A 15,649-nucleotide genomic window follows, 5' to 3' on the forward strand; every position below is an offset into this window, starting at 1 on the left:
AGTTTCACAACAGCTGGAGGCACCCTGGTTTTTAGTATACAGCAGTGGTCGGCACTATGCGGCCGCTGCTGCTCTGCATACAAGGGTCTGATACTAGTATCAGGCCCTTGTATGTTACCAGTGTGCATGGGCGGCCGCAGCGGCCCGACCGCACTGCAAGAGCCGCATTAAAGTGCGTGAAGAGCCGCATGTGGCTCGCGAGCCGCAGCTTGCCGACCACTGGGATAGGAGGACGGGATATGAGGACGGGATAAGAGGTCGGGATTGGAGGACGGGATAGGAGGACAGGATACGAGGTTGAGATAGGAGGTCGTGATAGGAGGACGGGATAGGAAGTCGAGATAGGAGGTCGGGATAGGAGGTCGTGATAGGAGGACGGGATAGGAGGACAGGATAGATGGACGGGATGGGAGGATGGGATAGGAGGATGGGAAAGGAGGTTGAGATAGGAGGACGGGAAAGGAGGACGGGAAAGGAGGACGGGATAGGAGGACGGGATAGGAGGATGGGATATGATGATGGGATAGGAGGTTGGGATATGACAACAATATATGAGGACGGGATATGAAGTCAAAAGCTTCCTCCTTTGTTTATTTTCCTCCCCAACAAGAATTAGGAAGGAAAAACCGGGCAACGCCGGATACTCAGCTAGTATATATATATAAAACTCAACGTGTGTGTGTATGTATGTATGTATGTATGTATGTTCCAGCATCACATCCAAACGGCTAAAGATATTAACATGAAACTTGGCACACATGTTACTTATATGTCAACAACAAACATAGGATAGGTGATTTAACCCTAACTCACCCCCATTTGCCAGGGGTGGGGTTTTTGTTTAAAGTCTCATACAGATATTTCAATACCTGGTACACATATTACAGGTCAAGGAGGAGGTCGAGATAGGAGGTCAGGATAGGAGGTCAGGATAGGAGGACAGGATAGGAGGACGGGATAGGAGGTCGGGATAGTAGGTCGGGATAGGAGGTCGGGATAGGAGGTCGAGATAGGAGGACATGATAGGGGGACGGGATAGGAGTTTGGGATAGGAGTTTGGGATAGGAGGTCGGGATAGTAGGTCGGGGTAGGAGGTCGAGATAGGAGGTCGAGATATGAGGACGGGATAGGAGGACGGTATATGGGGTTGGGCTATGACAACAATATATGAGGACGGGATATGAAGTCTAAAGCTTCCTCCTCTGTTTATTTTCCTCCCCAACAAGGATTAGGAAGGAAAAACCGGGCAACGCCGGGTACTCAGCTAGTATATATATAAAACTCAATGTGTGTGTGTGTATGTATGTATGTGTGTATGTTCCAGCATCACGTCCAAACGGCTAAAGATATTAACATGAAACTTGGCACACATGTTACTTATATGTCAACAACAAACATAGGATAGGTGATTTAACCCTTACTCACCCCCATTTGCCAGGGGTGGGGTTTTTGTTTAAAGTCTCATACAGATATTTCAATACCTGGTACACATATTACAGGAGGAGGTCGAGATAGGAGGTCAGGATAGGAGGTCAGGATAGGTCAGGATAGGAGGTCGAGATAGGAGGACAGGATAGGAGGACGGGATAGGAGGACGGGATAGGAGGTCGGGATAGTAGGTCGGGATAGTAGGTCGGGATAGGAGGTCGAGATAGGAGGACATGATAGGGGGACGGGATAGGAGTTTGGGATAGGAGTTTGGGATAGGAGGTCGGGATAGTAGGTCGGGATAGGAGGTCGAGATATGTGGACGGGATAGGAGGACGGTATATGGGGTTGGGCTATGACAACAATATGTGAGGACGGGATATGAAGTCTAAAGCTTCCTCCTCTGTTCATTTTCCTCCCCAACAAGGATTAGGAAGGAAAAACCGGGGAACGCTGGGTACTCAGCTAGTATAAACATATTTACCAGAGGGGTACTCCATTGGAAAATACTTGTTGGAGCTATAGTCAGATTTACATTTTGTGTTCACAGGTTGTGACATGGGGGGGATAGTAGGTAAAGTATTTTTGTACACTTTTTTTGTTGTGCTGGTAATGAGTAGGAGCACCAAATGTATTAAATAGTCACAGAGCATTTGATAATTTTTGTATAGGTACACATTTTTTTTTAATTTAATCCAAAAAGTCGCAGAAAAGGAACCTGAAACGCTGCGCAGCGCCAACTGTGCGACAAATATACACTAAAAACATCTCTAAAGGCAATGATCCTGGTGACTTTCTCTCTGGGCAATGTGTGGATGTCCTAGATATTGCACACACAGTGAGGGAAGAGAGGACACGTGCACAGAGTACTGATACGATGTCCACATGCAGCAATGCGGAGAGGGACATAGAGATAGTATTTAAAAATAACATGACATTAAATAACCTTCGTATTCTTCATAAATGAGAGGATTGATAAAGAGGCACTTTGGGAGATGTTTGCAGCAGTGTATACAATATACATGTATTTACCTGACAATGTAGTAGGCTATGCCAAATTCAGGAAGTGACTGCCATGCCTGAATGAACCTCATTTTGGCTTCAACAAGGGGCATCTGTGATATGTTCTGTTGTGCCTCCAAAATGCGGGAAGCTAACTGTACAAGAAAAAATATATGGGTTAATGTCCATTGATGTGGTACATATGTGGTAAAAAAAAAAATCAAACCCAGGTCTTCCATCACTGTAGCACTCCACCAATATGGGCTTTATGGCAGACTGGGCAGAAATAAGCATTTCCTCACTAAGGCTACTTTCACACTGACATTGGGACCCGGCAGTAAACAGGCCGTCGCGAAATGACGGGAGTATAGCGGGAGAAGAATTAGTGCATGCAGCATCTTTTTCTCCCACTAAACTCCTGTAAAACAACATATCCCATTAAAATCAATGGGAACCGGCCTTGCCCGTTTGTGACCTGTCCCGATAACAGCTGTTAAAGTCCAAAAAAGTGTGTAATGGACCCATTCTGAGCTGGTCACAATGGCAGTGTGAAAGTAGCCTGGAGATTACAAAAACAAAAGGACCTAAAGGACTCTGAGGCTGTGAGAAACCAGATTCTCTGGTCTGATTAAGCTTTCTGGCTTCAGTTCTAAGCATCATGTCCAATACCATTACAGTAAAGTATGGTAGTGGCAGCATCATGCTTTTGGAGTAAATTTTTTTCCGTGACTGGGACAGGAAAACTGGTCAGTGTTGAGGGAAAGCTGAATGGATATTCTTAATGAAAACCTGATCCAAAGTGTCTGGGCCTCAGATTGGGCAGTAGGTTCACCTTCCAACATGACAATGGTAACTCCGTAAATGTCCTTGAGTGGCCCAGCCAGAGCCCTGACTTGAACTCAATTGAAGATCCCTGGAGAGACCTAAAAATGGCTTCCACTGACGGTCCCCATCCAACCTGACAGAGCTTGATGTGATCTGCACAGAAGAATGGCATAAAATCCCCAAATCCAGATGCATAAACCTTGTGGCCTCATCCTCAAGAAGACTGGAGGCTGTAATCTCTGCCAAAGAGGCCTTAAAGGGGTACTCCACTGCTCAGCGTTTGGAACAAACTGTTCTGAACACTGGAGCCGGTGCTGGGAGCTTGTGACATCATAGCCCCACCCCCTCACGATGTCACAACTCGCCCCTTCAATGCAAGTCTATGGGAGGGGGCGTGACGGCTGCCACGCCCACTCCCATAGACTTGCATAGAGGGGGCAGGGTGTGACATCATGAGGGGGCGGGGATATGACATCACCAGCTCCCGGCGCCGGCTCCAGTGTTCAGAACAGTTTGTTCCAAACACTGAGCAGCGGAGTACCCCTTTAACTAAGTCCTTAGTAAAGGGTCTGAATACTCATGTCACTGCAATATTTTAGTTTTTTTTTTTCATTTGTAAGTGTCAGAGCTAAATTTCAAGAGTCATAACAAAGGGTGTGAACAAAATGTTAGTTTTTCTCTTTTTAATAAATTTGCTGTTTTTAAATTATCGGTATGGGGGACTGAATGCAGATTAATGGGTAAAAAGTTTTTTTTATTTTTTTTTTTATTATTGACTTCTTCATTAAAATCACCTGGGAAATTCCACAAAATATCCTTATCCAAAACATAAATTCACACCCTGTAAAAATCAGCCGCATGAAATCTACTGTACTATGTTGTGGATTTTCCCTGCTCAGATCCTCTGGAGAACGTCCCCAGTGTATCTGTTGGGTGTGAAAGCATCTATGGGCTGGATTCACACACAGTATTTTGGTCAGTATTCATTTTAGAATTTTCAATACTGCATCAACACAAGCAAAACAGTATTCGATAGCTGATCATTTGGTACCTGTTTAGTTTTGTATTTCTTTGCATATTTCGGTGATACAAAACACTCTGGTTTGATGTCCACATTTTCTATGTTGGTATTTATTTGAGTTGTAGTGTTTGTGTTTTTGAGCCTCAGAAATGAGAGGATACTTTGTACTTCTGATCGATACGAGCTGTCGGCCATTGTCTTGCCCTTTGATGCCAAAATGCAAGCCGCCATCCATTTAGAATACTGGGATTCCTAGTGATCCAAAGTGGAAAGAAAGAAATGATTCTGAATGTTCAGTCGTAGGTAATGAGGTGTTCAACCAATACATTTTTTTTCTGCTCTTTTTCCCATAGACCTTTCTATAGGAATTCACTAATGTCAACAAAACATTTGTAAACAAATTGTACTAAAAAGTCCCAGTCATTAGAATAACCTTTTGACATGTCGCACAGACATGTCAACAGTTTTAATTGGTCAGGATCATAATGCTGCGACCTCCACCGATCAGGAGAATGAGCGGGAAGAAGTGTGCGCTAAAGTGCTTCACTCCCTGGCTCACCTCCACCTCCATCCAGCCCCATAGATTAAGATCCTGACCAATCTAAACATTTGAAATGTCTCTGTGACATGCCAAAAGTTTTTTTTTAAATAACAGGGAGACATTAAAGGGGTACTCCGGTGAAAACCTTTTTTCTTTTAAATCAACTGGTGGCAGAAAGTTAAACATATTTGTAAATTACTTCTATTAAAAAATCTTAATCCTTCCAGTACTTATTAGCTGCTGAATGCTACAGAGGAAATTCCTTTCTTTTTGGAACACTGATGACATCACGACCACAGTGCTCTCTGCTGACATCTCTGTCCATTTTAGCAACCATGCATAGCAGATGTATGCTAAGGGCAGCATGGTGGCTCAGTGGTTAGCACTGCTGCCTTATTATTATAATAACGTCAGCAGAGAGAACTGTGCTCGTGATGTCATCAGAGAGCATTCAAAAAAGAAAAGAATTTCCTCTGTAGTATTCAGCAGCTAATAAGTACAGGAAGGATTAAGATTTTTTAATATAAGTAATTTACAAATATGTTTAACTTTCTGCCACCAGTTGAATTAAAAGAAAAAAGGTTTTCACCGGAGTACCTCTTTAAGTGCTTCACACCCTGGTTCACCTCCTTGCTGCACAAGACAAGCTCCATAGACTTCTAATGGATGGGGAATGAAGCTTATAACCATACGCTTCTCCACACTAGTTCTGGTGATCTGCGGTGGTCTGAACACTTAGACCCCTGCCGATCAAAACTTTTACCACCTCATCTCTTTTTCTAAGGACAGGGACTCTTGTCCTAGGACTGGTTTTATAGAAAGCCAACTTTATTATTTGCATACAACAGCTCCTGTCCTCATCGTATCTTCATATATGTGGAGATATTGTTCCCTCAAAATGTTACATTAATTAAAAAAAAATCTGTACATAGCAGCAATAGGACACGTGCAAGGGAAAAGTGGAACAATTGCCCAAAGCAACCAATCAGATCACTTCTTTATTTTTAAAAAGGCCTCTGAACAATGAAAGAAGCGATCTGATTGGTTGCTATGGGCAACTGCTCCACTTTTCCTCTGCACAGGTTTTAATAAATCTCCCCTGCCATGTATTGTATCGAATGCAAATCAAATCTAATAGTAATAGTAGCTGGACATGATCTTTATACTTACATTATCACATCTGAGGTGTATTTCATTCATCCCTTCTGCAAATGGTATTAAGAGTTTTATCCCAAATCTTCTCTGTGAGACATTGACATCTGGTACAACTTCACAGCCTGAACATAGACGGACACGATCATTAGGATGGAATCTGTATTACATTTGGTTTGCATTTGGTTTTGTTAGTGTTACGCCGAGCGCTCCGGGTCCCCGCTCCTCCCCGGAGCGCTCGCTACACTCTCGCTACTGCAGCGCCCTGGTCAGATCTACTGACCGAGTGCGCTGCGATACCGCCTCCAGCCGGGATGCGATTCGCGATGCGGGTGGCGCCCGCTTGCGATGCGCACCCCGGCTCCCGTACCTGACTCGCTCTCCGTCGGTCCTGTCCCGGCGCGCGCGGCCCCGCTCCCTAGGGCGCGCGCGCGCCGGGTCTCTGCGATTTAAAGGGCCACTGCGCCGCTGATTGGCGCAAGTGGTTCTAATTAGTGTGTTCACCTGTGCACTCCCTATGTATACCTCACTTCCCCTGCACTCCCTCGCCGGATCTTGTTGCCATTGTGCCAGTGAAAGCGTTTCCTTGTGTGTTCCTAGCCTGTGTTCCAGACCTCCTGCCGTTGCCCCTGACTACGATCCTTGCTGCCTGCCCCGACCTTCTGCTACGTCCGACCTTGCTTCTGTCTACTCCCTTGTACCGCGCCTATCTTCAGCAGTCAGAGAGGTTGAGCCGTTGCTAGTGGATACGACCTGGTCACTACCGCCGCAGCAAGACCATCCCGCTTTGTGGCGGGCTCTGGTGAAAACCAGTAGTGACTTAGAACCGGTCCACTAGCACGGTCCACGCCAATCCCTCTCTGGCACAGAGGATCCACCTCCTGCCAGCCGGCATCGTGACAGTAGATCCGGCCATGGATCCCGCTGAAGTCCCTCTGCCAGTTGTCGCCGACCTCACCACGGTGGTCGCCCAGCAGTCACAACAGATAGCGCAACAAGGCCACCAGCTGTCTCAACTGACCTTGATGCTACAGCAGCTACTACCACAGCTTCAGCAATCATCTCCTCCGCCAGCTCCTGCACCTCCTCCGCAGCGAGTGGCCGCTTCAGGCCTACGACTATCCTTGCCGGATAAATTTGATGGGGACTCTAAATTTTGCCGTGGCTTTCTTTCTCAATGTTCCCTGCACTTGGAGATGATGTCGGACCAGTTTCCTACTGAAAGGTCTAAGGTGGCTTTCGTAGTCAGCCTTCTGTCTGGAAAAGCTCTGTCATGGGCCACACCGCTCTGGGACCGCAATGACCCCGTCACTGCCTCTGTACACTCCTTCTTCTCGGAAATTCGAAGTGTCTTTGAGGAACCTGCCCGAGCCTCTTCTGCTGAGACTGCCCTGTTGAACCTGGTCCAGGGTAATTCTTCCGTTGGCGAGTACGCCGTACAATTCCGTACTCTTGCTTCTGAACTATCCTGGAATAATGAGGCCCTCTGCGCGACCTTTAAAAAAGGCCTATCCAGCAACATTAAAGATGTTCTGGCCGCACGAGAAATCCCTGCTAACCTACATGAACTCATTCATCTAGCCACTCGCATTGACATGCGTTTTTCCGAAAGGCGTCAGGAGCTCCGCCAGGATATGGACTTTGTTCGCACGAGGCGTTTTTTCTCCCCGGCTCCTCTCTCCTCTGGTCCCCTGCAATCCGTTCCTGTGCCTCCCGCCGTGGAGGCTATGCAGGTCGACCGGTCTCGCCTGACACCTCAAGAGAGGACACGACGCCGCATGGAGAATCTCTGCCTGTACTGTGCCGGTACCGAACACTTCCTGAAGGATTGTCCTATCCGTCCTCCCCGCCTGGAAAGACGCACGCAGACTCCGCACAAAAGTGAGACAGTCCTTGATGTCAACTCTGCTTCTCCACGCCTTACTGTGCCTGTGCGGATATCTGCCTCTACCTTCTCCTTCTCTACTATGGCCTTCTTGGATTCCGGATCTGCAGGAAATTTTATTTTGGCCTCTCTCATCAACAGGTTCAACATCCCGGTGACCAGTCTTGCCAGACCCCTCTACATCAATTGTGTTAACAATGAAAGATTGGACTGTACCATACGTTTCCGCACGGAGCCCCTCCTAATGTGCATCGGACCTCATCACGAGAAAATTTAGTTTTTGGTCCTCCCCAATTGCACTTCCGAAATTCTCCTCGGACTACCCTGGCTTCAACACCATTCCCCAACCCTGGATTGGTCCACTGGGGAGATCAAGAGTTGGGGTTCCTCTTGTTTCAAGGACTGCCTTAAACCGGTTCCCAGTTCTCCTTGCCGTGACCCTGTGGTTCCCCCTGTAACCGGTCTCCCTAAGGCCTATATGGACTTTGTGGATGTTTTTTGCAAAAAACAAGCTGAGACTCTACCTCCTCACAGGCCTTATGACTGTCCTATTGACCTCCTCCCGGGCACTACTCCACCCCGGGGCAGAATTTATCCTCTCTCTGCCCCAGAGACTCTTGCTATGTCTGAGTACATCCAGGAAAATTTAAAAAAGGGCTTTATCCGCAAATCCTCCTCTCCTGCCGGAGCCGGATTTTTCTTTGTGTCCAAAAAAGATGGCTCCCTACGTCCTTGCATTGACTACCGCGGTCTTAATAAAATCACGGTAAAGAACCGCTATCCTCTACCTCTTATCTCTGAACTCTTCGATCGCCTCCAAGGTGCCCACATCTTTACCAAACTGGACTTAAGAGGTGCTTATAATCTCATCCGCATCAGAGAGGGGGATGAATGGAAAACGGCATTTAACACTAGAGATGGCCACTTTGAGTATCTGGTCATGCCCTTTGGCCTGTGCAACGCCCCTGCCGTCTTCCAAGACTTTGTTAATGAAATTTTTCGTGATCTCTTATATTCCTGTGTTGTTGTATATCTGGACGATATCCTGATTTTTTCTGCCAACCTAGAAGAACACCGCCAGCATGTCCGCATGGTTCTTCAGAGACTTCGTGACAATCAACTTTATGCCAAAATGGAGAAATGTCTGTTTGAATGTCAATCTCTTCCTTTCCTAGGATACTTGGTCTCTGGCCAGGGACTACAAATGGATCCAGACAAACTCTCTGCCGTCTTAGATTGGCCACGCCCCTCCGGACTCCGTGCTATCCAACGTTTTTTGGGGTTCGCCAATTATTACAGACAATTTATTCCACATTTTTCTACCATTGTGGCTCCTATCGTGGCTTTAACCAAAAAGAATGCCACTCCTAAGTCATGGCCTCTTCAAGCGGAAGACGCCTTTAAACAGCTCAAGTCTGCCTTTTCTTCGGCTCCCGTGCTCTCCAGACCGGACCCATCTAAACCCTTCCTATTGGAGGTTGATGCCTCCTCAGTAGGAGCTGGAGCGGTCCTTCTACAAAAAAATTCTTCCGGGCATGCTGTTACTTGTGGTTTTTTTTCTAGGACCTTCTCTCCGGCGGAGAGGAACTACTCCATCGGGGATCGAGAGCTACTAGCCATTAAATTAGCACTTGAGGAATGGAGGCATCTGCTGGAGGGATCAAGATTTCCAGTTATTATTTACACCGATCACAAGAACCTCTCCTATCTCCAGTCTGCCCAACGGCTGAATCCTCGCCAGGCCAGGTGGTCTCTGTTCTTTGCCCGATTTAATTTTGAAATTCACTTTCGGCCTGCCGATAAGAACATTAGGGCCGATGCTCTCTCTCGTTCCTCGGATGCCTCGGAAGTAGAGCTCTCTCCGCAACACATCATTCCTCCTGACTGCCTGATCTCCACTTCTCCAGCCTCCATCAGGCAAACTCCTCCAGGGAAGACCTTCGTCTCTCCACGCCAATGCCTCGGAATCCTCAAATGGGGTCACTCCTCCCATCTCGCAGGTCATGCGGGCATCAAGAAATCCGTGCAACTCATCTCTCGTTTCTATTGGTGGCCGACTCTGGAGACGGATGTTGTGGATTTTGTGCGAGCCTGCACTGTCTGTGCCCGGGATAAGACTCCTCGCCAGAAGCCCGCTGGTCTTCTTCATCCTCTGCCTGTCCCCGAACAGCCTTGGTCTCTGATTGGTATGGACTTTATTACAGACTTACCCCCATCCCGTGGCAACACTGTTGTTTGGGTGGTCGTTGATCGATTCTCCAAGATGGCACATTTCATCCCTCTTCCTGGTCTCCCTTCAGCGCCTCAGTTGGCAAAACAATTTTTTGTACACATTTTTCGTCTTCACGGGTTGCCCACGCAGATCGTCTCGGACAGAGGCGTCCAATTCGTGTCAAAATTCTGGAGGGCTCTCTGTAAACAACTCAAGATTAAATTAAACTTTTCTTCTGCCTATCATCCTCAATCCAATGGGCAAGTAGAAAGAATTAACCAGGTCCTGGGTGATTATTTACGGCATTTTGTTTCCTCCCGCCAGGATGACTGGGCAGATCTTCTACCATGGGCCGAATTCTCGTATAACTTCAGAGTCTCTGAATCTTCCTCCAAATCCCCATTTTTCGTGGTGTACGGCCGTCACCCTCTTCCCCCCCTCCCTACTCCCTTGCCCTCTGGTTTGCCCGCTGTGGATGAAATATCTCGTGATCTTTCCACCATATGGAAAGAGACCCAAAATTCTCTCTTACAGGCTTCATCACGCATGAAGAAGTTTGCTGATAAGAAAAGAAGAGCTCCCCCCATTTTTTCTCCTGGAGACAAGGTATGGCTCTCCGCTAAATATGTCCGCTTCCGTGTCCCTAGCTACAAATTGGGACCACGCTATCTTGGTCCTTTCAAAATTTTGTGCCAGATTAATCCTGTCTCTTACAAACTTCTTCTTCCTCCTTCTCTTCGTATTCCTAATGCCTTTCACGTTTCTCTTCTTAAACCACTCATCATCAACCGTTTCTCTCCCAAACTTGTTTCTCACACTCCTGTTTCCGGCTCCTCGGACATCTTCTCCGTAAAGGAGATACTGGCCTCCAAGAAGGTCAGAGGGAAAACTTTTTTTTTGGTCGATTGGGAGGGTTGTGGTCCTGAAGAGAGATCCTGGGAACCTGAGGACAATATCCTAGACAAAAGTCTGCTCCTCAGGTTCTCAGGCTCAAAGAAGAGGGGGAGACCCAAGGGGGGGGGTACTGTTACGCCGAGCGCTCCGGGTCCCCGCTCCTCCCCGGAGCGCTCGCTACACTCTCGCTACTGCAGCGCTCCGGTCAGATCCACTGACCCGGTGCGCTGCGATACCGCCTCCAGCCGGGATGCGATTCGCGATGCGGGTGGCGCCCGCTCGCGATGCGCACCCCGGCTCCCGTACCTGACTCGCTCTCCGTCGGTCCTGTCCCGGCGCGCGCGGCCCCGCTCCCTAGGGCGCGCGCGCGCCGGGTCTCTGCGATTTAAAGGGCCACTGCGCCGCTGATTGGCGCAAGTGGTTCTAATTAGTGTGTTCACCTGTGCACTCCCTATGTATACCTCACTTCCCCTGCACTCCCTCGCCGGATCTTGTTGCCATTGTGCCAGTGAAAGCGTTTCCTTGTGTGTTCCTAGCCTGTGTTCCAGACCTCCTGCCGTTGCCCCTGACTACGATCCTTGCTGCCTGCCCCGACCTTCTGCTACGTCCGACCTTGCTTCTGTCTACTCCCTTGTACCGCGCCTATCTTCAGCAGTCAGAGAGGTTGAGCCGTTGCTAGTGGATACGACCTGGTCACTACCGCCGCAGCAAGACCATCCCGCTTTGCGGCGGGCTCTGGTGAAAACCAGTAGTGACTTAGAACCGGTCCACTAGCACGGTCCACGCCAATCCCTCTCTGGCACAGAGGATCCACCTCCTGCCAGCCGGCATCGTGACAGTTAGGCTATGTTCACATCAGCGTTAGGGAAATCCGTTGTTTCTACGTCATTGTCACAAAACGGAGGTTATTCTTAACAGATGAAAAAATAATGTTAGGCTGCTTTCACACTACCGTTTGTGCTGTAAGAAGATAGCGGGAGAATTTTTTTTGCTTGCAACGTCTTTTTCTCCCGCTATCTTCCAGCAGAATAACGAGAGTCATAACAGATGTTAGAGGAATCCCATTCAAGTGAAAGGGATCCTCTTTGCCCGTTATGACTCCCATTAGGCACTGTTACAATAACGGACGTTAATGGTGTTCAAAGTGAAAAAAAAATAAAAAAAAGAGCCCTTAAAGGGGTACTCCGGTGGAAAACAAATCAACTGGTGCCAGAAAGTTAAACAGATTTGTTAATTACTTCTATTAAAAAATCTTTACCCTTCCAATACTTATTAGCTGCTATATACTACAGAGGAAATTCTTTTCTTTTGGAATTTCTTTTTTGTCTTGTCCACAGTACTCTCTGCTGACACCTGATGCCCGTATCAGGAACTGTCCAGAGCAGGAGAAAATCCCCATAGCAAACCTATGCTGCTCTGGACAGTTCCTGACACGGTCAGAGGTGTCAGCAGAGAGCACTGTGGACAAGACAAAAAAGAATTTTGAAAAGAAAATAATTTCCTCTGTAACATACAGCTGCTAATAAGTACTGAAAGGATTAATATTTTTAAATAGAAGTAATTTACAAATCTGTTTAACTTTCTGGCACCAGTTCATAAAAACAAAAAAAAAAGTTTTCCCCCCAGAGTACCCCTTTAACGTCTGTTTGTAACGAAGCCTCTCACATAGTGGCCCTTATTTACTAAGAGTGTTGTGTAGGTTTCTTTGTGGGTTCTAATTCCCTACAATTCATTTCCCATGGTATTTACTAAGGTTTCCCTATTTTCCACTTTCCCTACATTTTGCTTTTTTTTTTTTTACACATGCTCTGATCTGTAGGGTTTTCCTTATCTGAAATCCACCACATATTCTGTGGAAACCTTAGTAAATATGTTGTTTTTTTGTGAAAATGTCGAAACATGCCCCTTTTAGGTAACTGACCACACCCCCTTCCCCGACGGTCACGCCCCTTTTTTGGGTTTTCTTAACAAAATGTAGTTAGTTGGGGTTTCTTCAATTCTGGCGCACAACCTAGCATGTCGGGTTTGGAATAGTAAATGAGGGCCAGTGTGAAAGAAGCCTTAAAGGGGTACTCCGCCCCTGGCATCTTATCCCCTATCCAAAGGATAGGGGATAAGATGTTAGATTGCCGTGGTCCCGCTGCTGGGGACCCCGGGGATCACCGCTGCGGCACCCCGCCATCATTGCTGTACAGAGCGAGTTCTCTCTGTGCGTAATGACAGGCGATACAGGGGCCGGAGCAGCGTGACGTCATGGCCCCGCCCCTCATGACATCACGGCCCGTCCCCTTAATGCAAGTCTATGGCAGGGGGCGTGACGACCGCCACGTTCCCTTCCCATAGACTTGTATTGACGGGGGCGGGCCGTGATGTCACGAGGGGCGGAGCCGTGACGTAACGATGCTCCGGCCCCTGTATTGCCCGTCATTACGTGCAGAGCGATCTCGCTCTGCGCAGTAATGATAGCGGGGTGCTGCAGCAGCGATCCCCGGGGTCCCCAGCAGCGGGACCACGGCAATCTAACATCTTATCCCTATCCTTTGGATAGGGGATAAGATGTCTAGGGGCGGAGTACCCCTTTAATTTCTTAAAATGTTTATCAGTTATTATCCGGTTATCACTGTTAATGTCCATTATTTAAGTCATTTATTTAATCATTTCATGTGGTCACATGATCTGGGTTCACTTCCATTGTTTGTTTTTTCTGAGCATACTCAGTTTCTGGACACTACCAGAAAATACTACCGTCACCATAGACTTCAATGTTACAGTAATAATGTTAAATTAGAATGTCCATTATTTCTGACAGAAAAAAAATTAAGGAGTTCTGCAACATCTGGAGGTCCAGTTTGGAGACCACTGTCATAAGGGTTTGGGGCGTAGGTGAGTCAGGGGCGTTGCTATAGTCACACCGGGGCCCTGGTGCCTATGGGGGCCCCAAAGCACCACTGCCCCATAAGTAGGGTTACCACCTTTATTGCAAAAAATAAATACCGGCCATGGTAATTTGCATAATTAATTATATATGTGTGACATCACAGGATGCACATACGCGTGAGAAATTTTGTCCTATTCTGACCGCTATAACTTTTTTATTTCTCCTTATATGGGCCTGTATGAGGGCTAATTTTTTTGTGCCCTGATCTGCAGTTTTTAACCATTATTGTTTTGATGTGATTTTTTTGATCGCTTTTTTTAATTAAATTTGGGAGTTTCAGTTAGTTACTAACTACAACTCCCAGCATGCCCTGAAACAGCCTGCGGCTCAGTAGCTACCCCACACGAAAACTACAACTCCCAGCATGTTGGGCTATATAGTAGTATATAGTATAGGTCAGTTTTTCCCAACCAGGGGTGCCCCCAGCTGTTGCAAAACTACAACTCCCAGCATGCTGGGAGTTGTAGTTTTGCAACAGCTGGAAGCACTCTGGTTGGGAAACACTGGTAAAGTATACATTGCAACATTCCCGGAGTTGGAGGATTGGCTGGAGAAATACCGGCTTGGACAGTATTTTTGATTTAAAAATGCTGGCAGGGTGGCCTAAATACTGGCTGTACCGGTAAAATACCGGCCGTGGGGGGGCCATAAGAGGCCAGTATTACATTTGGCACATGAGGCCCTGTTGCAGATTTTGCTTCGGGGCCCAAAGGCTCCAAACTACGCCACAGACTTTTGTGGGACTTGACAACCCCTTTAGGAGCGTCCTAACACTGCTTGCTGGGCACTTACTAGAGGGGCATGCCCATTGAAGTGAGTAATGTAAACACGGCCCAGTCAGCAGGTTACAGGTCTGCAGTCATTTGTGAGTCACCATGAGATAAGCGCAGGAATGCTGTGCCCCGGAGGGAGTTGTGTGAAGCCGGGATGTTCTGTTTTCATTAGTGACTCCTCTAGTCAATTTATGGAGATACAAAACATCAGGGCTCGGTCTCCAGTGTGAGAAGAGATCAAATATCCATACACACTGCACTTTACAGCTGATTTCACACTCAAGGTGGGGGGGGGGGATATTCAAAAACTTTATTTCTGTTCCAGCGATATTAATTAATGTCTCTTGTGCTGCTTCGAAAATATGAAAATATGTGAGTTCATTTTCATGCCACTTTAGTTTTTTTTTAGTTTTTTAAAATGTTTTTTGCATCCCGGAAAATTCTGCCGGAAGCATCTCACGTAATATTCCATGATTGCTAATGCCCAGACAAGTGATAACTGTATAGATAAAACATTTCTAAGGCTTAACCCCTTAAGGACCAAGTGTTTTTTTGTTTTTGTACTTTCGTTTTTTCCTCCTGACCTTTTAAAAGTCCTAACCCTTTAAATTTTGCACCAAAAAATCCATATGATGGCTTTTTTTTATGCACCACCAATTCTACTTTGTATTGGCATCTGTCATTTTACCCAAAAATCGACGGCGAAACAGAAAAAAATTATAATTGTGCAACAAAATTGAAGAAAAAACGCAATTTTGTAAGTTTTGGGGGCTTCCGTTTCTACGCAGTACATTTTTCGGCACAAATGACACCTTATCTTTATTCTGTAGGTCCATACGATTAAAATGATACCCTACTTATATAGGTTTGATTTTGTCGTACTTCTGGAAAACAATCATAACTACATGCACAAAAATAAAGATGTTTAAAATTGTCATCTTTTGACCCCTATAACTTTTTTTATTTTCCCACGTACGG

The 15,649-nt window shown here is 46.7% G+C and overlaps 1 protein-coding gene across 5 annotated transcripts in view; it reads right to left on the reverse strand.

The window, feature by feature from the left end:
- FERMT1 (FERM domain containing kindlin 1) overlaps positions 1–15,649 on the reverse strand; it is a 125,697-nt gene that overhangs the window by 7,819 nt on the left and 102,229 nt on the right. For all 5 annotated transcript variants that reach the window (XM_056567829.1, XM_056567828.1, XM_056567831.1 and 2 more), the window contains 3 exons: positions 5,988–6,094; positions 4,307–4,528; positions 2,461–2,585 (listed from right to left, as the gene is read on the reverse strand). In XM_056567829.1, coding sequence (XP_056423804.1) covers positions 2,461–2,585; positions 4,307–4,528; positions 5,988–6,094 — 454 coding nt within the window. The remainder of the gene's footprint in view (positions 1–2,460; positions 2,586–4,306; positions 4,529–5,987; positions 6,095–15,649) is intronic.

Source organism: Hyla sarda, chromosome 3, assembly GCF_029499605.1.
Source record: "Hyla sarda isolate aHylSar1 chromosome 3, aHylSar1.hap1, whole genome shotgun sequence".
Classification (NCBI taxonomy): domain Eukaryota; kingdom Metazoa; phylum Chordata; class Amphibia; order Anura; family Hylidae; genus Hyla; species Hyla sarda.